The following is a 25,798-nucleotide window of genomic DNA, read 5'->3' on the forward strand; positions in this document are numbered from 1 at the left end:
TGTGTTGCTCACTATTATTTTTTATTAGACTTACAAACTTAGTTTCAGTGATACCATATTGTTCTTTCATTTGGCCGGAATAGCAAGCTGCTTTCGATCTGTACACGTAAGTCATTTAATTTGTATATTACACAAATGTTTCCGTGAACTGACAGTTTTTAGGTTAGAAAGGTGCAAAAGTGCAGAATCACTCCAGCATCCCCTTAACAACGTTACATTTTTAAACGCGCATATAAGAAAATTATCTGCAATTGGATGAGATTATTTGTAATCAGATGAAATCGTGTGAAATCAAATGAAATCGTGTAATCGGTGGGACATTTTAGCTAGTGGTTACCCCCTTGAATGTGGGTGTAACAACCACAGATATAGCTGTCCCAAATATGACTATTTATTGGGGTTGTGCCAACCCCAATTAGACATGTAATAAGCATATCGATCTCTCCGTGTATATATTGATATAAACTAATGCTGTAAGTTCTCAATTAACTTTTTAAACCCTTCCTTCATATTTTACGCTTAACGATTCCGCGTGTGGAGGGAAATGAGTAATTTTACAATGCCCTTTTCGAGACGAAAATACGGAGCATCGCGTGTGTATTCCAAGGTCAATTACGAACTTCTCACTTTTTTCGTGAATATTGGAAGGATATCGATCGACGGCGCATCCGCTCGGTGGAGCACGTTGTAGATAAGGTCACGGTTGTTCGTCCGTTGTTTTCGAGGCCGACCGGCTCAATACTGCAAGTGGGTCACGATTCAATGTCGCGTCGATTATTAGTTATCTCGCGTTGCTACGGGAATAAAGTGAAGTTAGGATCCTGCGACGCGGTGAAGGATAGCAGTCGTCTTTTGTATCGCAGACTATTGTCAACCAATTAGGTAGCTCCGCGCAAGTCGACGTTGCGGGGGTTTTCGAGTGATTCTGCACTTTTTGCTCCTAGAACTGTCGATTCGCGAAAACATTTGTGTATTACACAAATTATGTGGCCTTTGTGTACAGACCGACCGCAGTGGTCCGCTAATTGGACTAAAGAGGACAGTGTGGTATCATTGAATTTAAAGAGTGAGAACAAGATCGGTCCCATTTTTTTCGCATTCAACTGTGGTCACAAAGTAGGCACCAAACGAAAGGTCTCGTCAAAATGATCGCAGCTATTGTCAGTCTCAGAGTGTACCTGTTTAACGTTCCGGAGACATCGGGCTCCAAAAATTCGCAGGACGTAAACGATGGAGCGATGGTGTCTACACAGACACGAACCGTTTGTTTGGAATGGAATGGTACCTTTGGTGCCCGATATCTCCGGAACGTTAAATAGGTGCGCTCTGAGACTGACATATCTGCGATCATCTTGACGAGACCTTTCGTTCGGTGCCCACTTTGTGACCAAAATCGAATGCGAAAAAAATGGGGCCATTTGCCTGTGGACACTTGTTCTCGCTCTTTAGAAGCCTACTCTGGGAAAAAGAAGACAGCAACCCATTTTGGGGACCACAATTAGTAATCGAATTATTTGGATTGTTCGTAACTCCCTAATCTTTTACGAATTTTACTCCGCGTAAATAAAAATCGCAATTAGCTATTACATCTATATCCAAGATTTTTAAGTGATATTATACCAACCAATCTCTGGGGAATATTTCACTCAATGGCCATTCCGAAACCATTTTCGATCTATATTTCTCAGGTAAAATTTTCCTCGGAGAAAATGTTTCGGAACATAAACTTGCACCTGCACTGAGAAAACTGTCCGATTAAATGTAATCGGATAATCCAATTACATAGTAACAAACGGATATATTCAATTAAAGACAGAAGTTATTTCTAAATTTGTGAGAACCGTCTTCCGTTCATGTGTGGCTCACACATTGGCACTTTTCCCGTTCCATACAATTTCTTTTTGAGAGCCTTCACGACATTGGAATATATTCAATTAAATTGTATATCCGATGAAAAATGTGATCGGTTTTTCTATCAAATTTCATCGGTAACTGCATTTCATCGGATGTATCCATAATCTAATCGGAAAAATTAACCATCGGAAACACTGTTTAACAGGTTTATCCGATAAAAATTTTCTCAGTGTGAATCTAAGTGCGCGTTCCTAAACTCAATTTTAAAAAAGTGCCGCGACCATTCTGTCCAACACTGTACCCACTGACAGTTCTTTGAGTGAAAGAGGCTTTACTGATCCGTTAACCGATCGTTAAGTGGGAGAACTAGTTCATTTCGACGCTCTTATCGCGGCAGTTTGAGATACACTGTCGGTATCACCTGATCGCGGTAAATGCGTCGTTAAATGCGCCCTTTCAGACTCTCCGCCACGGTCTCGCGAGAGCACGAGGGCGCCGACGTTTCTCAAACTAATGATGCGTTCTCTTGCTTTTCAGAGCTTGCAGCAGCAGCCGCGCTCGCAGTCGGAACGACAACTATCAGGTATGTTCTCCGTTGAACGGAGCGACTCTGTTCCGCTCTCGATCGTGCGAGACGGTGAATTCCACGTCGTTCGCGCAGCACCGTGTGTCGCTCTCTTTTCGCGAGCACGGCAAACTAGACCGACGATTCGATTTCAAGAGCATGCCGACAATTCGCGTTTACTCGATTATTACGCGCGCGATTGCGCGCTCGGTGGACCCGGTAAAAGGATTCTGCGACTCTGCGCCGCGCGAAGCGAGAGTAGAGAGCCTTCGATATTCTATAACGTAAGCTGCGTTCGGCATTGCAAATCCGAGGCGTCGGAGTGCTCTTTTGCATTCGAGCGAATGAGAGAGGAGAATGCGATAGAAAGGGAGGAAGAGCACTCCGATGTCTCGGATTTGCAATACCGAACGCGGCTGTAATCTACAAGTGACCTAAACTGAGATACGAAAACACGAGCTACGACGCGATGACATTTCGCGCTTAAACGAAGGTAATTATGCACGAAGGGAGGGCGAGATTGGCATTTCGAAATGCTGAAAAATTACGAAGTTACGCAGATGCAAAAGTTATATGGAATAATTGAATTCTACACGGGACGCCCAACGAGAGAGCTTACGAGTTGGAAATTAAACGCTCAAGCTTATACACTTTGCGGAATTTATGGATCCCGGTTTGCGAAAAATTGTGCCACCCGGGGCGAGCGACGGTTTACCCCGGCGGCGCGGTTATTCGGTGGGCATCACGTGTACATAAATCACACGTGGCCGGGCCGGCGTCTCTCCCGGACCGCGTCTGATTACATTTGAACGGCGGTTGTCAGCTTACGATGCCAATCTGCCATTAATTTACGCTCCTCGCGTGGGACGTAAACGAGGCCGACGCGAGGGCCGTAATGAATATTGACATCTTTGATCGCGCGAACGTAACGATCGCGATCGATACCGATCGTCCGGCACAATATCGGCCGGGGCGTCCGATAACGAGTTTAGCGCGTAATTAATTTCCCCGCGCGGGAGTGCAACGCGATCGAATGCAATTTGCGGCGGGGCGCGGGGGCGCCCTGGAAACGGCGGAATTTTCGCCCTCGCGGTGATACAGTAATGCGGCGTCTGAAGGTTCATTAACGCCCGCAGTACCTTCGGCTCGACTTAACGCGCGTGTAACACCGCGCGCATATGCTATTACGTATCTCGCAATTAATTGAAGACACCCGGGGGCATCGTGACCCGCGTAATGTTCGCTGCAGCCAGAGATTTATCCGGTCCCGCTGTTTCAGCGAGAGGCATCTTCAAGTTGCATGCATTTGCGCGTAAATATAAGCCAGATGCTGCAATTCCTTAATTGAGATCTCGTTAGATAAAATAAGTCAAAGTAATCGCAACTTTTTTGCAATCGGGCTTACACTTGTCACGTTTATGGTAATATATGAAATCGTAACTGAAGATAGGAGACATATGTGTGTGTGTGTGTGTTGTGTGTGACGTAAAAAAAAGGAAGTTTAATTAACTTCTTCTGGCGATAATAATGATAGATATCGAGAGATTGAACCTCATCTTCTGTCGCGCTCTACATGAAAGTTCCTCCATCGCTTCCTGCCGTCCGAAGGGTATACTGTATTGTATTGTGTCGCGGATTCGATCGCGAAAGTTTAATTAATTATCGACATGGACTAATTGCTTTCTCGCGGCGCGATCTCGTGGCGCGACGTGATTATGACTTCCGGTATAGGCACGCCCACGGCTAGAATGCACCTATGGATGCGCCGGCGATGCACTTTCCTTCTCGCCCGCGGCGATCTAATCGGCAGCGCGTTAATCGAATAAATCTCGCGATAGAAATATAATGGATGAAAAGAAGCGACTCTGTGACGGCTCGGAGTGGAGAAAATCAGCAGCACCTCCGCCGCCTTGAACTAGAAAATTACCTGTATGGCGTCGCAAGGGGAATCTATTTATTATCCTGTGTAAAAATAAAAGTTCACGCCATATTTTCCTCGACGGTGAAGAGCTATCGATTTTCTTAATCGGACGATTATACAATAATTCGGAAAATTTTTAATCACTATAGTTGAAATCGCCGACGGTCAAGTTTCCGGATTTTCGAGCTCACAAAAATCCGGTTGCTTGAATGTTCGCGATTCCACTGTTACTAGGTCTAGCTTTTTAAACAAATTCAACGCGTCAACAAGTTACATCGGTTAATACGTGAATTTACTGGCGACAATATTCTATCTAACGATACTGTGTTATGTCCGAACAGAAACCGGCGCACAAGACAGATGGAAAAAAAAATATGAATTCACATAATAGGAATTTGAATTATTGGGCTACCTACGTCCTGCTTGGACCTACATGGCATTCTCGTTGGCTGTTTCGTCTTATCTAGGGGTCTTATTTAACTGTAATGTTTAGGTATTTGATTTTTGTAGTTTTTTTCAGGTGTGACACATGTCACACCGTACTTCAAAGAGTTAAGGAATCCCGATGGCCGCGCTGTGCTAAAATTAATCATTCAGGAGCAACTCTCGCGCGAACATGGATCGCATTAGTGCCACGCAGATTCGGCGGTGGAAGCGTGAAAATAAATAGAACAATTCTACGAGCAGGCGGCGATGAAAAGAGATACGTTTATTGCTTCTCTATCGACGATTCGAATTAATATCCGCTCGCGCGCGTTCGCTTATCGAACTCACTAATTTTTTTTTTTTCTACAAGCCAGCGTGCTGGCTCGAACAAACCGGAAAGAACCGTGCTTAATTTATACGACGGAAAGTGATTGGCACAAAATAATTAGAAGCAATAAATTTCTTCTTCTCCTTCGTCTTGTTAGAAATTTATAGCCGATGACACCGCGGCGACTCGTGATTGGGGTTAACGATCGAGTTTCCCGTTAATGCAAAAATCCCGTCTCGCTCATTTAGATGGGGAAATTACATTTTCTGACATTTCCATAAAATACTTAGTTTTCTCCCCCGTTACGAATCTAATGGCACGAAAAGGAATTTTATAATACGAGGAAATTAATACTCTGTAATTTTTTTAATATTGCATGTCACACGTATTTATCAATTGCTGTTTACACCGGAATTTAATGGTATTAAAACGTGACGTTAAATACATCGAAATGAAACTTGCTATAATTTTCTTTCGCGTGAAAATTCACAACATTTTTGCAATCTCACGTTTAATTATGCAATCAAAGTTATACAGTCGACACATTATCTCTTTTAGTATAATAATTGAATTTTGTCACAGCGGGAACATTAATTAATATCTGCAGAATTTTATTCCAACATTATGATAATAGCTTTTCGTTTGCCTTACATCGTCTATAGAAAAGCCACTAGCGCGATACGCGATACATGAATAGGAAGAATGGAAACAAATGACAGCTCGAAAAGCTCATTACAGCGATATCGGATTAATCCTTGCTGTGAGCAAACTGGAGCGGCGGCCTATAAACTTCGAATGTCGTGAAAAATGGATCGATACTCGAAACGTGACAGAGAGCTCTCCTTGTCGACACAAAAATGCCATTTCATAAACTTCCCCGATATCGTACGCGAATTGTTACGGCTCCTCGAGTTTCGAGCATTTCCTTTTTCGAGCGAATTTCACGTAACGTTGTTACATCCGCGGTATTTGATCCGCGGAACGCCCGTTTCGAATCGTACACAAAATTGTAACGATATTAATACTGATCAATCATTGTACGATAACCGGATACTAGGTGTCCCAGGAAGAAAGGTGAATATTCTGGGAGGTGATAGTGTCGGTCATTTTAAGCAAAAATGTTCATATGAATAAATGTCCCATTCCCCACTGTTTCCGAGATAGAGCCACTTGAATGCCCGGGAAAAAATTTTCACATATGATCATATATAATCATATATGTTCATATACGAAAAATGTCCATATATAAGATACCATATGTATCATATATGATCGTACATGATAATGTGTTTGTCATATATGACAGTATATATGACAAACATGTGCATCATATATGATCGTATATGATAATGTATTTGTCATATATGACAGTATATATGACAAACATGTGCATCATATATGATCGTATATGATAATGTATTTGTCATATATACTGTCATATATGACAAACACATTATCATATACGATCACATATGATACATATGGTATCTTATATATGGACATTTTTCGTATATGAGCATATATGATTATATATGATCATATGTCAAAATTTTTTCCCGGGTGTCTCGTGCATTTACTTTTTTTCCGTACACTTCACCCTTCACCCACCCTCATAAACGTCCGCGGGAATTTACTGTTACCCCTGGTCCACGATCTTGCTTTAAGTAAGCTGTAGGCCTTAAGGGGATGCTGGAGTGATTTTGCACCTTTCTAACCTAAAACTGTCAGTTCACGGAAACATTTGTGTGATATACAAATTAAATGGCTTACGCGTACAGATCGAAAGCAGCTCGCTATTCCGACTAAATGAAAGAACAATGTGGCATCACTGAGACTAAGTTTGTAAGTCTAATAAGAAATATAATAGTGAGCAATGCACACATACAGTGCATGTATTGTAGTACGTAGTATCTTTTTGTCAGTATAGGCAACTGTACACTTAAATAGCTCTATCTCGGAAACAGTGGGGAATGGGACATACAATCGCATGAACATTTTTGCTTAAAATGACCGATACTATGACCTCCCAGAATATTGACCTTTCCTCCTGGAACATCCTGTATATTGCGGATCCGAATCTTCTCTGTACGCAGGAGCGAAGTGCATCGAGAGCGCCTGTAATTTTCGACAATTGGTCCCGCGGTTTGCGAATTAATCGGATTTGCCGCTGGCCGGGTGCGGGCGTTACGCGCAAATCGCGCCGCAACGCGGGAGATTCGATCGGAGAAAAGCGCGGAAAAGAGCGGGTCGCGCGGGACGCTTGCGCCACGGCGCCGCCGCCACCGCCGCCGCCGCCGCCGCCGTCGTCGTCGCCGGTAGCTTTCGTTCCGTTCCCCGGTGGAAGTCGTCGCCAGTCGTCGCTATCACGGGCACCGCGGCGTTGGGTCGCAGTTTACGAGGCGGCCTTCCACGCGACTCGCGCGCGCATCTCTCGCGCTCTGTCGCACGACCCGTGCCGTGCCGTGTCATCGCGCGCACGCCTCATTAATCGACCACCGGAGCCCCGAGGTACATACGAATAATTGCGTGTGGCCGACCGCGTCTCCGAGGGGGATCCCCTCCGATCGATGGATCTCGGGCGATTATAGGAGAATTTTGAGGGTCACTCCGGCTATTTCGGAACATGCAGCGAGACCAGGTCGATCTGGACTCGATTTATTTTGTCGGAATGTACGTACGTTGCTTTCTCTTGGGTTTCTTCAAGGTGAAAAATGGTGCGCTACAGAAAACAATTGCACACGCGAGGTGTTCCAATATTATTCCGCGAGATGGGAATCTCCTCTTCGATCTTTCTATTTTCGCACGTTGTTATCAGAAATCTTCGGCCGCTCTTAATATAGATTCCGCCGATTTCAGGGGGGAAAAAAGTGAGGGAAGGGTTAAGAGAGCAGAACGATATTTTGCAGCAGCTGCTGCTTCTTGGAACAGTGTTTTATAATTTTCGGACACCGGCTCGTCAAACTCGCTCGCACGCGCGCGCGCGCGCACGCACGCTCTCGTGCGGCGTTTGGTATCCGTCATCCATCAGCGCGTTGACGTAACACATTAGTAACCCGCAGAGATGTTTAAAAACATTTATAATTGTCAGCGACCAAGTTTTTCCCGTCTTTAATCCAGCGTAACCTTTTTGCAACGAACGATCAAAGCACGATCAAATAGTAGTTTTTATAATGGTTCTATTTACGTTAGAAGTCACACGCTGTGTGGTTTTACTGGTTTTACGGTGCTATCAAAGAAAATTTAATTACCGAGCCGTTAAAAAGTCATGCCATTAGCTTTGTTCATGCGAAAAAAAGTTAAAGGAATACGAGAGAATGTTGACAAATTGAATTGTTATTTTTTAATTTTCGATTATTATTTGTTCAAGGTAACAAACAGGTATTTTTGACAATGCAAATTATAAAGTCACGGTTGAAAAATAAATTCCCATTGAAAGTTTTGCAATTCAAATAATAAAGGATAGAATTTTATTATTAATGAAAAATAAATAAATTTCCATGGAAATAAACTTCTGGGATTTAAATAGAGAAAACAATTTTTATTAATTTATTTCCAGTGCGCTTTATTCTGAAAGAACGTTACGCGATTTTACGCTGTGAAGCTTCCAGTTGCGGTAAATACGAAAAAGGGGGGGGGGAGAAATTTTGTTCCTCATGAAAGTTGCTTCCCGAGAGGCTCGGAGAATTTGTCAGGATCAGAAGAATGATTGCTTGTATTATTGAATTAACGATATTTGTCGGATATTTGATGAATACTCTGGGGGGAAAAAGACAGCAACCCATTTTGAGACCCACAATCAGTAATTAAAATATTTCGATTGTTCTCTACACTGATAAAAAAAATATCTTAATCCAACAAAATATCACTTTACTCGAGAAAATTATTCGTTAGGTAGCTCCTAATAGCTTATTTCAATGTAAGAAAATATAATTATTTAAATTACTTTACTTAATATAATACATAGATTTACTTGAAACTTGACATTTTTCTTTAAATGGAATAAATATTTATTTCAGTATGAAAAAATAATTTTAATAATTTAAATTTTGAGCGGTTTTTTTGTAGTTAAGCAACTTAACATTTCGGTTAGTGCCTCTTAAGTGAAAATTATCTTTGCGTTATTGGATATCGACAGAACTAATTGAGAGAATTGATTAGTATTACCTCGAGTATTACTTAAAAAAATCTTGGATGTAGATAGAATAGCTAATTGCGATTTTTAGTTACGCGGGGAAAAATTCGTAAAAGATTAGAGCGTTACGAACAATCCAAGTAATTCGATTGCCAATCGTGGGCCCGAAAATGGGTTGCTGCCCTTCTTTTTCCCGGAGCAGCTGGCTCGCGAACAACTAGACTGCTCCCGCGCGGTATTCAGGTTGCGATCAGTTTTCCGTATCGTTCTACATTTCTCTGTCGAGACGCGCGCATCTGGTAGCACTTCCACGCCGTTTAATTACGGAAACGTGAGATTCGGTTTAGCAGGTCTCCCTCGGGGTCTCGGCTCTCCGTGGGCCGGCGAGTGAGTTAGCTCGCAAGGCAGCGCGTAACTTTACGCATTTCGTACCTATTTTCACCCGATGAAAGTTCCGGCGCTAAAAATACACGAGGCCCGCGGCGGTCCTCGCCGTGAAATGTCTATCGAAGCGTGACAGCGACATTATTGACAGGCGGAATCCGCGAAATTCGCCGCTGTCGTTGCCCGTACGACGGTCACGCTCCATTTGCCCGCGCGCTCGCCATTTTGTCGCAATTATTCGCGGCGACAAGCACCGTCGCTTTCCGTCGCGCGTTTCACGAAATTTGCACAATTTTGCGAAACGAGGCGTGACCGCGATAGCGTGACGAGCACGCAATCGGCCGTGTCGTTTTTCCGTTAAATGTATTAACGCGCAGGACATTTTTTCTTTCTTTTTTGCGAAAGCTTGAATATCCGCGCAAGTGGAAGAGGCTACGCGGGATGACGCGGCGAGAGAGAAAAGGGAAGCGTTTCACGTTGAGCGAGATCTGCAACACTTAATTTCTTTTTATCTTCCCGTCGTGTCATCGAATATAATCCCTTCTATCTGCGCCAGGCATTTAAGCTCTCGCAAAAAGTTTACTTTCCCTTTATGTAACTTACGTCAGTCGCGTATGAATTGTCCGATCTGTCGATTTTATTATTGCGGCCGCGCGCCATTAAAAGGTCGGTAAATGCACGTTCAATAATGACCATAGTGTCTCCCTTAATTACTCATTAGGCGGCACCTGTCTGGGCCACTTTCGTCGCTTTTAGCGACGGCAAATAAACGTAAACGTCCCGCAAAAGCTTTCGATCGATTCTATCTTATTGATCCGCGGTGGATTGAAGTTTATTCGAGGCGACAGGCCGTTTCGCGTTGGTCAATGGTTAAGTGATGTTTCGTAACAATACCGAATTAAGATCGATGCCCGATCGTACGAGGAGATAGCTTCCTTATTGTTCGCCCGGGAAGTATTTAATCTCGCCATTAGGCGAGCTCGGCTCGCTCGAGCAACGACGGGAGAAAGGCGTCGGTTTCCCTCCCATGTCGCTGGCTATTGTTGACCCTCGTTGACAAACCGCCGGGAGAAAAGACCGCGGCTTATCTAATGGCAGTTTATTTTGCGATCGGCGGGATAAGTGACTCGACGTGTGCAAATCTTGCGGCGGCCGCGATCGCGGTTCAGTTGACAACTGGTCGTGCTGAGCTCGCGCGAGCGCGAAATGTCGTATTCAGATCCGATCTCGCTAATTATCGAGCACTCCCGACACACGGCGTTTTGGGGAAATGGCGACTGTCGAATCGGACGCGTGTATAATATTATCCATTTCAATTATGAAGTCTTTGTGATTTTTCGAAACGAAGGAAATGTTTAGAAGCATAATTTTTCCAAGAATAAAGCGACGCGAGCATCAAAGGTTCGGTTTGTTGATTGCCGGTTAAATAGTGATTGCTGCGACGATTAACTTGAAACTCGTAAGCTCGTACTTTCTTACGTTGTAATATGATAATTCTCGCATTTTGCCTCGTAGTTTTTAGCGCTTTAATCATCGCAGCTCTCGCCGCTCCGGCTAGACGATGCTGCGAACCGCGAAAGGTCATGTGCTATAAATTTTCCATTTATTTATAAATACACGCTCATCGAGCTGCTTATAAATCGCGGATCGTGGTATTCCAATAACGCGACAAAGCTATCTGAATAATGCGAAAACTCCAAAAATGAATAGACGATTGAACCGTGTATTAAAATATTTTCCAAGAATCTACGTTACGTCTTCGAAATATTGTTATCCTCTAATAGCGAATTCCATTGTTTGCACTAGTGCGCACTGAGTGCACACTGAAGCTCGTTTATAGCCAATATTCTTATATTTAACCTTGTCTTAAATACATGTTCAAAGAGTATTCGGTCGAAAAATGATCCGCATAGATGCTATAGAGATTATTTTACTGGTTAAAAGGTATTAATGAAATATATGCTGGAGTTATTCTGCACCTTTTGCACTTTTCGCATCTAGAACTGTCAATTCATGAAGACATTTGTGTAATATACAAATTATGTGTCTTTTGTGTACAGACAGTGTTCCACTAATCGGAGAACAGCGTGGTGTCGTTGAAATTAATTTTAGAAGCTTGGCAAGAAATCTATTCACCCGAATAAGCTATAAGTGAATAGATTTTTTGTTAGGCTTCGAAACTTAATTTCAATAATACCATGCTGTTCTCTGATTTAGATCTGCACACGAAAGCCGCATAATTTGCATATTACGCGAATGTTTTCATGAATCGACAGCTCGAGCAGCAAACGATGCAAAAGGTGTAGAATCCAGCATCGAATCGACTGCAAGCAAAGCCTTATCATCTGCTTAGTGCGCGCCGGTGCAAGCAACCGAATTCGCTACGAGAAAATTTCTTTCCTGGGAAAATTGTTATACGGAATAAGACATCCTCGTCCGAACGCGAAATGTAGATACGCTCGCGGTGATTCAGCGACGTAACTGTAAATAATTCGCGTAACAAACACGTTGACGTAACCGCGTGATTCAGTGGAAGACGCGCGCCGGCAGATCTGGAGTGCGCCCGATGACTGACAGCTCTCAGATGCGCCCGGCGCGCATCTCGCCAAATCCGACGCGCGGACGGGACCGTCCGGGACGAGATCGGGAGATGTTCGCGAGGCCGTCGCAACCTGTTACCGGTGAGATGTCGTCACCGTAAAGTGCCACAAATCGCTCGTTAAGCATCGTGATTACCGCTTTCCTTCGACAATGTACACACCGCCGTGGCTTGCGCAATAAATCTCTCCATCGCACGCCTGAGAGGTGCTGAGTAACCTTGAAGAGAGGCGCCTTTGTGCGCGCATATGCTCGCGCGCGTTGCTGCATTTTCACCTATTCACGGTTTCGCGGCTTTCTCCGCAACCGGGGCCTGTTAGACCGTTTTTTTTTCCGCGGCTGCGGAAGATGGCTGGGATCTTACGGGGTGCTGAATTAATTTGCGTACGCCACGACGACCTCGGAGAAACGTATCGGTCGCGTGGCAATCGAGCCCGCACGCGGGAAAGCTCGCTAACGATACTACGAATTTGACTTTGCGCAGAAATAACTCGGTCTATTTTCCCCGGCTCGTGCAAATCTTTGAAAAAAAAAAAGAAAGAAATGGTAGAGAAGTCGCAGACGGAAGATAGCAGCAAAGGAGACAAATAATCCTAGATTATTTACGGGAGGTAGCGCGAATTGAATCAGACCTGCATAAAGGGAGACTGGTGAGGTGCGAGGCTTTAGCAGGAAACGGATAATATCTCTTGCTTGAAAGTCGGGAATTAAAGACTTCTAGGTCTTACAGAAGGAATATCAAACAGGAGGATGAAAGGAAAGTTTGAAAAAATTTCCACGTACATTCCTGAACAATTTTATCTCGCTTGAAGCTTAAGTTTCACCGGTTTCCATAGAGATTCGCGTCTGCATGTCAAATTAGGATTAAAGATGCGCATGTTAAATATAATGGATATGACAGTTGTCGTCGTGTGACGCAGATTTCTCTTCTCCGGTTAGACATGAGTTTCCCATGGTCGCCAACTTGGAATTTCGAGAATTAGGATTTACGGTGTCGGTGGTAAGGAAATTTTCGGTAGGAAACGGCTTTCTCGTTTATGTCAATGCACATTTTCTTCATCAATGGAGAGTCGGCGCGTCGCTTTCTTCGACTTCGTAATGCCGACTGAAAGTTATCGATCATTAGACGATCGAGGGAAAGAAAAATATTTTACTGCGCGCGATATAACTCGTTTTTGTGCGGCGAAATGGCCGATTCTTGCTTTGAGCGAGTGCTTCCGCGAGTGTCTCCCAGGACGCGAGATCTCGCTTTAATTGCGTGTCTTGCGAGCAGGAACTTAAATTAAATCGAGAATCTGGCTAATGAACGATAACGAATCGCACTCGACTCCCTCGTCCTCACTAAAATTTCCAACAGAGGTTGCGCATCTTTTTATCGTTTGCCGAATCCAATTTTTGAGGCTCAAGGCTGACTTCTAGTCGCGTCTTTCCTTCTCTAAGTAATTTTCTATTTACGTTTTCCAACTGTTGTCATTGTGGCAACTTCTTCTTTCTTGTCGAGTTGGCTAAGACGCCCGTCACGGATTGAGGGAGGTCCCAGGTTCGAATCCTCGCTGACGTAATATTTTTCGCAACGAGAATTTTAATTTTCAGTATGGCGGATGGGGGGTTGTCGTAATAAGTGCTAGATATAGCATTTTAAGATAATTTAGAAAAATCGCTCGGCGATTTTATAACACAATGATTCCGCCTAACGAAAAAACCAGCACTGACAAAAATCAATGCAAATTTACAAAGGAATTTTACTTATTTCTTGATAAATTTGCCTGAATTTTCATGAGTTTTACATAAAATTTGCATTTTTTCCTTTGGTTTCATTAAAAATACAGGAATATTATGAAAAATTAATTGAATCTGGTATTTTTAGTCACATAATTTGTAAATTAGCTTCCGGTTCATCCATAACATTTCATATATGTGCTTAAATTTCACTTCTATACAGTAAATTTACAGTCAAGTACAATATGAAGTTTTACTCTTTTGTTAGTGATATCGCAGTATTTCAGTAAAGTGGAGTGTGCGCAATAGAGAATTTCATCATCCCAGTATGCTGTGCGTGCTGTAAATTCACTATCTTAAAGGGAATGTTACAATAAATCATGTATTTTTAATATCAAGCAGTAAACTGAAAAAATATTTAATGAAAACATAATTTCATTTGAATGATAATTTTAACGTTTTGAAGTAAAATTACAAATCACCTCGTATTTTAACAGCGTAATTCGGAGGTAAAAATGACCACCGATTTTCACAGTAAAATGAGGTTCAAATTTTTATCAGTGCGTGGTTGTCCGTTTGTAACGGTACGCAGGAGAGGATGGAATAAATACGGTATCACGGATTCACATGGCAATTCAAGTGGCCACCTCCATCTGTGCCAGGTCCCAAAGGCGTTTACACTTGTAATTGATTTATGTCTTAAAAGGACCGAGGTAAAAATTCAGTTCTTCTTTCTTATCGCACCTTCCTTTATTACATTTCGAGATTTTGATGTAGCTTTTACATTTTCTGTCGGCAAATAAAATCAATACATCTCGGAAGTCAATGTCTGGCAATACTCGTCCATATTCATTTTCCCTTATCGATTCACGTGTCAAGGGGAAAAAGATATTTTAAGCTTCAACTCTCAATATTCTATTAGATTCTACAACTGCTTCGTTTGCAAGTCTCTGCTGCATGTTCTCCTATGACGATTTTCTCAATCGATCGTTTTCAGCATATTTGTATGAAAGAAAGTTTATCACTTTAATTACGATATAATCAATAAAATGGTTATAGATCACGTTTTTATTTTCAAACTTTATATTTTCATTAACAGATCAGATATGCAATAATTTAGTGCGATTAATTAATGCCGTTGCGCGAGTTGAAAGGATTAATTAATTAAAAAACCCTCAATCTCTTCTCTTATAATCGCTTCTTCAAATCAAGACATAAATATTATTCAGATCCCCGAAAAGAGAATGCGAGATCAATTGAAGCAAAACGCGACATGTTTTCGACCGAAGAAGCATTCGTATCAATAAACTTGCAGTTTCGATGCACCGCAGAGCGCATCTTTCCTTGAAGTGTGAACGTCTTCGCGAGAAACTTCGATGTTCCTCAAGAATAGCGTCAAGATTACACTGGTATCCGCAGAGAATTTAATTAAATGGCAGAGATCAATCAACGGCCGGCAGCTATCGGGCTCAGCTGGTCTGTGTCTCTCTCGACAAAATATAGAATCATCCGCTGGACATGCGATGGGGTTTCTACGAGAAATGTACTGGATCATTTAATCGTTCGGTCGACGTAAGTTCTCAGAATCGTTTCGCATTAACCGTACAAACTTTACATCTTCTTATTTCGGTAAACGAGCGGTTGTCACGAATAGAAGTACTTTTCACGGAGAGAACGGACAAGAATATTTTCCAGTACTCTGAATCTACGAGATGAATCCATCTCGTGAAAAGGAAATAATTAAGTGGAGAAATAAATCAGAAATGTTGACAGCAATTGAGAAGGTGGCAAATTCTTTAAGTAACGCCTGACAAATTGATGACTTAACCAAGATCAATTGATTTCATCGGAAAATATTTTTTTCTGGCGAGAATCGCAGAGGGATACTCCTGTTAGTCTCCAAAGGATAGAATTGTGACGGGAGAGCTTTGTGCTACGGGTTACGTTAGCTTATCATCTCGTTGGCTTCCGCAAGGGATTCGTATCGACGGCATGACAAATAGTCATCTTCCAAGCACATGCAGTTGATGTCAACAAGTGGCACGGCTTGCAGCAAAGCTAGAAGTTCGCTCCCGATTTTCTATATGCTTTTTGCCGCGTGAAAATATACCGCTCTTCTATTCTGAGGCTGTGATCTTTGAGAGAAGATGTATTATTTTACATGCAAAGTGTTAAAGCGTAAGGCAGACATAAAATACAAGATTTTGAAGCTATTTGAATGAAGACATTATGGAATAAAGCTACGTAAATATATAGAGAAATATTTTTCGCGTCAAAGAGATATTAAACGGAATTTCAATAATAACGAGACCTGAAAGAGGAAGAAACATGCCGCACGGTATAAGTTGGGATGAATTGCTCGTTGGATTGCCGCGACTTAACGCCATACACGTGTAAAACGGAAACGGCAGTTAAATTTTAATGCTAGGCATGTCGACTGAGGATTGCCGAGCCAGCACTACAACGAGTTCCGGTAACATCGATCAGAGCAGAAACACCGGTGGTAGAAGAATGTCGCACTTTAAGGAGTACAAGTTCTTCCGCAGTTTCAGCGCGAAAGTCGAGAACTGGCCGATGCGCAAGGCGGAAGCGCTATGGCGGCGAATGCGCGAACGGAAAATCGCAGGTAAGCTTTTCGTTGTTAACAAGACACTTTTTTTTTCGCTATCAAGCAACGGTAAAAGCTGAGAACAATTGTGAAGCTGGGAATAAAAACATTTCGGGAATACAGATTGGAGATAAGTAAAAAAATATCCTTACCTCTGTATAAAATAAATCGATAAGAAAAATTGTTCCGCCACTTTCAATTATTAGCGCAGCTTGCAATTTTCTCCGTGTGAGAATATTTCTGCTGTTTATAAGTTGTCGTATGTAACTTTCTTGTATAAAAATTTAACAATGATGTGTAGAAAAACATATAGGCAATGGGAGCCAATCACAGGATATCATGTGAAGTCATTTATTTCAAAGAAGCGAAAACAAAGTTGTGTATACAAATTCTAGTCAATGATTCAGAGTCAAACTTTCTTGTATTATTTTTCTTAAAATCGATTTATATGTAAACTATTTGTCAACGTACAGTTTGTGTCCTTTCCATAATTTAGTGAACGTTAATGTTAGGCAGCGATTTATTCGCAAGAAAGTAAAGGACAGACAATCCTATTATTGCAGACGTGAAAATACGGCTCTGTCGAGCGTAATAATTAGTTTTCGCAGAATAATCAACTATAATTGATAGATGTGTGTCACCTCAAAAGTGACACACGTCACAGCAATCCCAATAAAATTCGTATTCGCGTGTCAGATGATAATGACATAATGGCGCGAGATCTATTAATGCTGTATCACTTCATCGATCATTCGATCATTCATTTATTTGCTACATCACACAATTTTCGTGGAATTGTACAAATCTGACATTTCTATTTCCGACTGAGTACTTCCTAGGGAAAATATCACACGGACATTTAATTTTCTCTTCCAATACTCGAATTATTTACGACAGTCAAAACGCTATGTATTTTGAACCAAATTTTAACGCTGGGGTTTTTATAAACGTGAAACGTATATCATTTACTGGATCTTCCGCGGGTTGACAATTGGTCAGCCACTATCTCGCTCGTGACAATTTTGCAGCCGTCAAAAACCTTTCGCACGTGGTCTCAGATGCCACCTGCTTCAGTGCAATTGAGTATCGTTCCGGCAAGTCGTAAAGACGGTGTTTTCCTTCCGATTTCCGAGAACGATCCCGCGGAAATTTCGTTTACCGTTGAAACAACAGCTGGTGAAAAGCAACATCTCGAGTGACCGGCTGGCACATGCTCGTACGCGAAGAGATGTCTTTACGCGTCGTAAAACTAGCGTTAAACGGCATGACGCATGTCACGAAAGTACCACAAGCCTCAAAGACATATGATATATAAGCGGATATATACAATAAATAGAACCTGTCTCAATATATTATATTAGGTTTAATCTTACTCGCGCTCCTATTTTCCCTGTTTTCTCTGCACGAAATCACGAGATTTAGAAAAATGGTCTTTCATCTATTATCAAGTTTTATATATTTTAATTTGTTACTCGTTTGCAACGATAATTCTATAATGGTCAGACTACTAGTAACAATGATAAATATATCTAATAACATTAATTTTTATTATTTTATAATGTATTACAATAACACAATAATAATTTTAAAATAAATTTTTGTTTGATATCAAATATAATTAACACTTGATATAATATACTAAATGTTAAAAAATATTGTCATTATCAAAAAATTGTTTCTTCATGCATTTAGTTTGCATTTTTATATTTCGGTTAAAAAATTTAGTGAAATCAATCTTAAGACGCGACTTAATGAATTTATATGAAAAAACCAATATAATATTCGTTTATGTTTGCACAATCCCAATTTAATTAAAGAACTCGGATATGAAGTTTAAGACGATCTGAGTTTTACTTCTCGCGATGTTTGTTCTAAAAGCAATGAAATTGTATGAATTTAATAAGTTAAAAAAATAATAAGATTAACCTGGGAAATTTTCCGCGAAATAATCTGACTTTCTGGTTTCATTTGAAAAATCTTTAATCACACTTAAATTATTCGAAATTTAACAGAAAGACAAACAGTTTGCGTATAACACTTAATTGCTACAAATTTATATATGTCTCAAGCAGATTGAGTAAAATTCTTTTACTAAGAATCTTCAATTAAGCTTCAAATATTACTTCGAATATACGATGTACGCTTAAAATTTACACGATATTTCTATCTTAAAATTGACTGTTTTATGGCATTTATTATTTGGCATATAATTATTTCGTAGAAATAGCATTAAATATTTTGTACTAATACTATCGACAGCCAATAACAGAAATAAATCGGTTTTTCGAAACATTCTTAGTACTACAGAATAACTTGGCCTTTTTCTGCGAGAATAACTGGGTCAATTTAAGTCGAACATTCCGGCAGTCGATTGGGATTGCGCAATCAGATTTAATTATTCTTTGACAATATCCAATGCTTCGCTGGCTTTCGTGATAGCAGGTGTATTTCAACAAAAGCTGCGGCTGACTCTCTTTAATTGGAAACTATCGGCTGACCGTGTACGGCATGTTCTCACGTCAATCAAATTAATAAATGAGGAGAGAATTGCGTATGTTGTTCATGACAATCTCATAATCGTTTATTGCCTACAAAATTGCGAGCAGTATGTGCAATCGATGAGAGAATAATTACTAGGATTCGTTCTATAGTTAAACAAATCGGTATTGAATACTTCTTTATTGACTCGCGCGATTGCCAGTGAGATCTCGTTGCGGCAAACAGTGAAAGGCAAAGTATTTTATGTGCAATTATCGCGCACGATAAATCGTGGATTTCAATCGACCCAGAAAGTATCTTGCGGGGCTGCGATAATTACGGGTTGTCGCGATGAAATGTGTGCCCTCACGAAACAATAGCACTCTTTCGTAATGCAAACGTAATGCTGAACGATTCGAAGCGAGAAGACCACCAAAGCGGCGGAATATAAAAAGCAGAAACGTTATTTTTATTCGGAGCTTATCGAAAAGTGAGGTGTCAGCGCAAACATTATTGGAAAATAAATAAGACGTTTATTACAAATTAGGAATATAAATATACAGCAAAAGGATTTATTTATTTATACAGCTATGTCAGATGCGTATTGATTCTCAATGAACGCAATATTATAGCATACATCGGATAGCAATTATTTAAATATTGGGGGATCTAGTTAATATTATTGCTGCGTGGAAAATATTTCCATCGTATATCGCAAATAATAAAAATATTGAAAGCTTTATGCGAAATTTTTGTATCTGTATATCTTTGCCGTTATTGCGTGGAGTGGTACGTAAATACTCATCCAATGAAAGCTGTAATATTTTTTTATTACTGTTACAGCAGAATGCGAAACCTAATATTCGCTCTTGTAAATCCAGCTTTTTGTTTTTTTTTTTTTTTTTTTGGTGCGTGTTCGAACTTTCAACTAATATGACGATTTTAATTCTGGACATTTACGTATTAATGAATTCACAAAATATATTTATTAATAAATAACATTATTTAAATGTATATTATTTGTACTTTTGTGCATACGCAATACATTCTTTAGAATTTCTGTTTTAACGGTTCCTTTTAAATTTCCGCGTATTCATAATTCTGTGTGTGTTTATGTTATTTGGATAAGTAACATGTTATGTAATTCCACGAATATGTAAGTACACGAGTTTATTCTCCATTTACGTTCCGTCCATTAAATTCCGGGTTATATAGTTCACCTTTCTACGGCGTCCTAAAATATTCCGTAGGAACGAGGGACAGAATCTTCCTTTGCTAAAAAACATACTGCGCGCCTCGTCGAAGTCGCCTTTCGGCGAAATCGTTTCTGGTCGCCCTAGGTTTTAGTTCCGAAGAGGATCAGAGGGATTATGTCGCGATATCCCGCAAAAGCGGTAGAAACGCACCGCGGCTAAAACTGTCTTATACTAATCCTCATAGCTCCTGTCTGCTTAACTCGAAAAAAAAGTTTATCCCTCCCCCCACCCCCACCCCCTATGAAAACGAGAAAGGCGCAATCCGTCATCAAAATGGCCTCGAGGGAAGTTTCGTTCTCTTTAATTTTAATTGTCGCTTTAGGGAGGAAAGAAGATAGTTATCGTTGGAATTAAGCGAAACGGGTTTCCAAATTAATTCCCGCAAACTTTTATTCCGTCTTTCGTTCTCGTTTCTTGTGCATCATCTCGCATTTCGACGTTCAGCATTTATGAAAACTTGCGTGAAATTAAAACATCTTCTTTATTTTCAAATTTTCAGAACGTTTTACAGTCCGTCGGGTTTATGCGAAATTTGCGCGATAATTTCTGGTATGAGTGCAATCTGCGTTACATTGCGCGAAAGTTGTTAATGATGTTTCACGGAATAGCGCTTTGGCTGAACTTTCGGAGCAAGCTGCATCCGCTTTTCTACTTCAATAAACGACGATGATAAACTTTGTGTGTTTCAATGTTGGCGTAATGCAAATGCTGTTTAGTTGCATCATAACTGCGAGTATTACTAAAATAATTATTTGTTACAAGTATCATACGCGGCTTCAATTAGACCCGACTCATTTGCTAATATCACGTTACACAAGTCTATCGCGCTTGAATCGCGGCATTTCTCCGTGTCTGTATCAGATTTTTATTTCGATTGGAAATACGAGCATTTAGATGAGTATATTAAGATTAATAGCGATACAATGGGACGAGCGCTTTATTGCGCGAGCGACCTTTTATTTGAAATGACCTTTTGTTGAACATTGACCGCGATACGTATATCGTTTATCGCAACTGCAAAAAGTGCGAATATTAGCGAGAATTGCAGAAAATATTAGCGGCTATTACATTGACCGCGAGTCATGTATCAAAACCGCAAAAATGCGGACATTAGCGAGTCGTGTTATTACATAGACTTACATAGACTTACGCAGTTTATGAGAAAATGAGTTACTAAGGGAACCTAAATTAAATGAAACTAATAATTACAATGGAATTGATAATTAAATATATTTCCGCTATTGTAACGAATTTTATGACACGGCTCGTTTTGCTATGACGAAAGTGTAACGGGCAGTCGTTCAACCCGACCTGCGTCGGTCGGTCTGCGTCGACCAACAGTCTCGTGCGGCTGCGTAATTCGCGAATTTCGCGTAAAACGTATATACAACGTGCGCGTCAGGATTTATTTGCGGAGACCCGTGGGTCTTATAATAGATCACAATATAAACGCGGCACGGTGATCGCGTCGGTACCGCGAAGTTGGCTTGTTTGTCTTACGGGAAACGTGCCTCTGGTCACCACTAAGTAAGTAGCCCTTGGTTATAAGCTGCCGCCCTCACTCCCTACACGAGATTTATTTTCGACGGTTGCCTTGTGAGTAGATGAGAAACATCATAACGCAGTCGGTGGTACCAATGGCCCTTGTTCGGGATTAGTGCTTGTATAATAACTTTCGATTGATCGATTTTTTTACAACAAATTATGGAAACGCTTATATTTCTGTGGTATATAAAGACTGTAAATTAGAATATTTACCTGTCCGAGGAAACTAAAAGAAATTTAAATAATCCAGCTCTCGACATTAACCAGCCAGTGTTTTAATACAGAAAATTTATTGCGAAAAATGTTACTTCAGCGAGGGTTTGAACCTGGACCTCCCTTCTCTCTAGACGGGCGTCTCACCAATTCGACCACTGAGGCTTGTGGTATTTATCGCAATAACAGTATAAAGATGACATCTTCGCGTCTATTTTTCGACTCTAAACTGCGCGCCGATCCCGGTTGTCGGCAGTACACAAAACTGTCGATACGCGATTTTAAATATCCCGATTGCTAGGTCCAATTCTTCTAGAGATTGATCGAGACACCATCTTTCAGTTGTAATCTCTTTAAGAGATTTCTATATTTAAAAGAAATTTATACATTTAGAGGAAAGTCCTCTATTATGAGAAAGGCTTGTCATACGAGATAGCGGAGTTTGAGCATCATCTGTTGGTTCCACTATGAATTTATTGCCCTTGGAGTGAAATCTGTTTAGTGGAAAATTTATTGTTAGATCGTGCAATCGTTGCGAAAAAAGATTTGTAATTGAATTTGAACGTTGAAAACCTACTATCTCATATTAGATTCCTACCATATAATAGAGGATTTTCCTTATTACGAAATATTGAACATTAAATTGTCCTTATAGGATCTGATTTTATGATAAGATTTTTATTGAAAAATATTCTACTAATTTTAATTAATTTAAAAAAACGACCATGAGCTTTTTAACGTCAAAGAATTATTGTAATATTATATTACCGATTGCAATACGGACATATACAGGGTGAGGAAAAAGTACCGGACCGGTAAAATATCTCGAAAAATATGGGAGATACGGAAAAATGTTTCAAACAAAAGTTGTTAATATTAATTAGTAGAATGAGATAGTATAATAAACAAGATGGGGTTCTATTTAAAAAAATGGCGGCGACCTCCATATAATCATAAAAATTAATTTCGTTCGAAAATTAATTTTACCATTATATAGCTCTTTTAAAACCGTACAACTTTTGTCTGAAACATTTTTCCGTATCTCCCATATTTTTCGAGATATTTTACCGGTCCGGTACTTTTTCCTCACCCTGTATAATTACTAAAAGTTCAATCGATTGCGTAATTGCATGATGCATTTTACTCGACATTAAATGGTCACTTGAAAAGTTAAACCTTAAACGAATAGGTAGATGCCGCAACGAATATTTGATTATAAACACTGCGTGAAGAAGACTCTCTCGATTTCACCGTCACTAATAATTGCGCGGCATCCCTCTAATTTACTAAGCCGTAAAGTCGATAACAAAAGAACGGCCGCGCGAGGTGAGATATCAGCAATCGAGACAAATTGCAGTTTAGAAAGTCCGAATGCGTACTGTTCGTGGAACGAGGTGCGTTTGCACCTGAGAATGCACCGGCCTTCCGATAAAGGCCGAGACAATGGATGAAACAGGATCTTTTGACTGCGTTCCAGGGAATGCCGTTGCGTCGTGCAAAAAAAGCACCGTGCTCGTTGCAATTCCATCTATTTTATCGAATATTTTTTCGCCAATATAGAGTAGCCCTCCACATAACACGTGGGTTCATGTAGCACGACGGAAAAATTGCGACAGTGATCGCGCGATGCGGTAAAACAGGCTCGTATAACCCGGTGAAGAAATATTTTTTATTTTAATATTCGTTCGTTTTAAAGTGAAATAAAAAGTATTTTACTGTTACACCTTTGATATTCACTTTACAATTTTCATAGTAAATTCTCACATCTTTTATGCATAAATATATGTTCCCGTATGTGTAAATCTGTATATGTGACGCGTACAACACGTATCAGTATTACATGGAACGAATGTTATGTACAGGTCTACTGTATATTGTTTCGTACATAGAGTTTCCTCAAGGATCATTTTTATCAGAACAGGAGAAGAATTGAAGATTTTACTCGAGGACAGATTGTCGTTTCGTTCGTTAAAATTGTAATTGTAGGGAAATTCTCATAAATTTTGATGACATAAAATGCGTCTGAATGTAAAAGATTTTATAACGAGACTCGATATTGTTTTACCAATCTTCAGCGTTTATTGGGAGTACAGCATTGCGTCTGTATTGTCTACTGTAGCACTTATAAATGACGGTACAGCGAATAGCCGCGTTTTGCATTTAAAGCATTATTATGCAATGTGAAAAACAGTAGCGCAATGTAGAGACAATTAAAAGGCACATCGTGTATTTCACGGTGAATAATCCAGGCCTTTCGATGTGGAGAGAAAGTAAGATGAAAGATTAATTCGCGATCGGAGATAACGTAGTATTTAGTGGTGTTGTAATAACGTAGAATTTACTTGCTGTGCCGATGTATATTATCGCAAATTTATTTGTTGTGAACATGTTTTCTAGTACCAGTCAAAAATACTTCGCTTTTAATATCGTAATGCGAATTAATTTATTACGCTACGATATAGCGTAAGATATTAATAGTCGTATTTTACACAAAATTATAATTTATTTTTTATCGCCAGAATACTCGAAACAAACACCGCCAAAAGGTATTTTCGTTATAAATTCAACACTACTTGTATCGATTTTGTGTCACTGTTACACTTTTCATTATTTTTGATACTTTCACGTCTTCCATAACAGCGGATACGTTCGTTAATAATTCCCCTACGTTGGAAATATTGTATAATACTAATTTAATTAGCATTTTATTCTCCTTTGTTCCCGTAACAAGCAATGATATTCAGAGTGAGTTGAAAAATTAATTTTCTGCAATGCCTATGCAGAGACCGCCCTACTTAATGTGGTTTTACAATTATTCTTTCTATATTCCGTAAAACACAAAGTACAATAATGAACGTGCTGTCGCACGCTTGTGGACGATGTGTATATTTTTTTCTCTAAACGAGGCAACTCAAAGGCGACATGGGAAAATGTGGGGGCGGCAAGCTAAGGCGCCGGAATCCGACGCTTATCTTCCGAGATGCCTATCTCGCGCCCTCGTAATTTCTCGCGGACGGGATTTATAATTTCCCCTGAAAATCGCGCGCGTGGCGCCCGCTTTCTACCCGGCGCCCAGCGCCACATTATACGCGTGCGTTCATGCAAATTGTCGGATTTATTATGGCGCGGGACGGGTATGCATATGAGAGAGTCCGAGTTTCGCGGGCTGATACACCCCGTTGATTGCGCCGCCATCCACGCGGGTTTCCTCGATATCTCGGTCCCTTTCTTCTCCTTTCTCTCGCCACCTCCGCCGACTTTTGCATTTCACCATTGTCGTCAACGATACCGGCAATCCGCGTGCCTGTCGAGAAACCGCGGCGTCGCGATCCAAGACGTCCGGGTAAGATGATAGACATTAGCTTATTAATATCCCGGGACAATGTGGCGTAATGGCGAGATAATGCGCGATAATCGGTTCGGGAATAGATGCCTCGAAAGCGAGCCTGTGTCGGATAATAGCCGTGTTTGTAAGCCTATTAAAGTACTAAAGATAATTCCGTTTCTTTCGATTAAGGTAACATCTAACTAAAGCTGAAAATGTACGCTGAAAAAACAAATTCCAGGTAAACTTGTGAGATACAGATAGTAATACATTTTTTGAAAAATTTGGTCATAATTACTGAATTCGATATTAATAGCAAAACGTTTGGTAATAATTATAAACATTTTGAAAGAGTTAAAGTTTACATTTAGTTGAGCCAACTAATTTCTGCAATGTTGCAACTTTAACCAATTTATATCGTCATAATTACCCGTGCGTTTTGTTGA

The 25,798-nt window shown here is 40.5% G+C and overlaps 1 protein-coding gene across 2 annotated transcripts in view; it reads left to right on the forward strand.

Moving 5' to 3' along the window:
* Nucleotides 1-25,798, forward strand: part of LOC105563641 (stAR-related lipid transfer protein 13) — a 280,578-nt gene that overhangs the window by 104,935 nt on the left and 149,845 nt on the right. For both annotated transcript variants that reach the window (XM_012015394.1, XM_012015395.1), the window contains exon 8: nucleotides 2,392-2,437. In XM_012015394.1, coding sequence (XP_011870784.1) covers nucleotides 2,392-2,437 — 46 coding nt within the window. The remainder of the gene's footprint in view (nucleotides 1-2,391; nucleotides 2,438-25,798) is intronic.

Source organism: Vollenhovia emeryi, unplaced genomic scaffold, assembly GCF_000949405.1.
Source record: "Vollenhovia emeryi isolate VEMERY1.0 unplaced genomic scaffold, V.emery_V1.0 DF939173.1, whole genome shotgun sequence".
NCBI lineage: Eukaryota > Metazoa > Arthropoda > Insecta > Hymenoptera > Formicidae > Vollenhovia > Vollenhovia emeryi.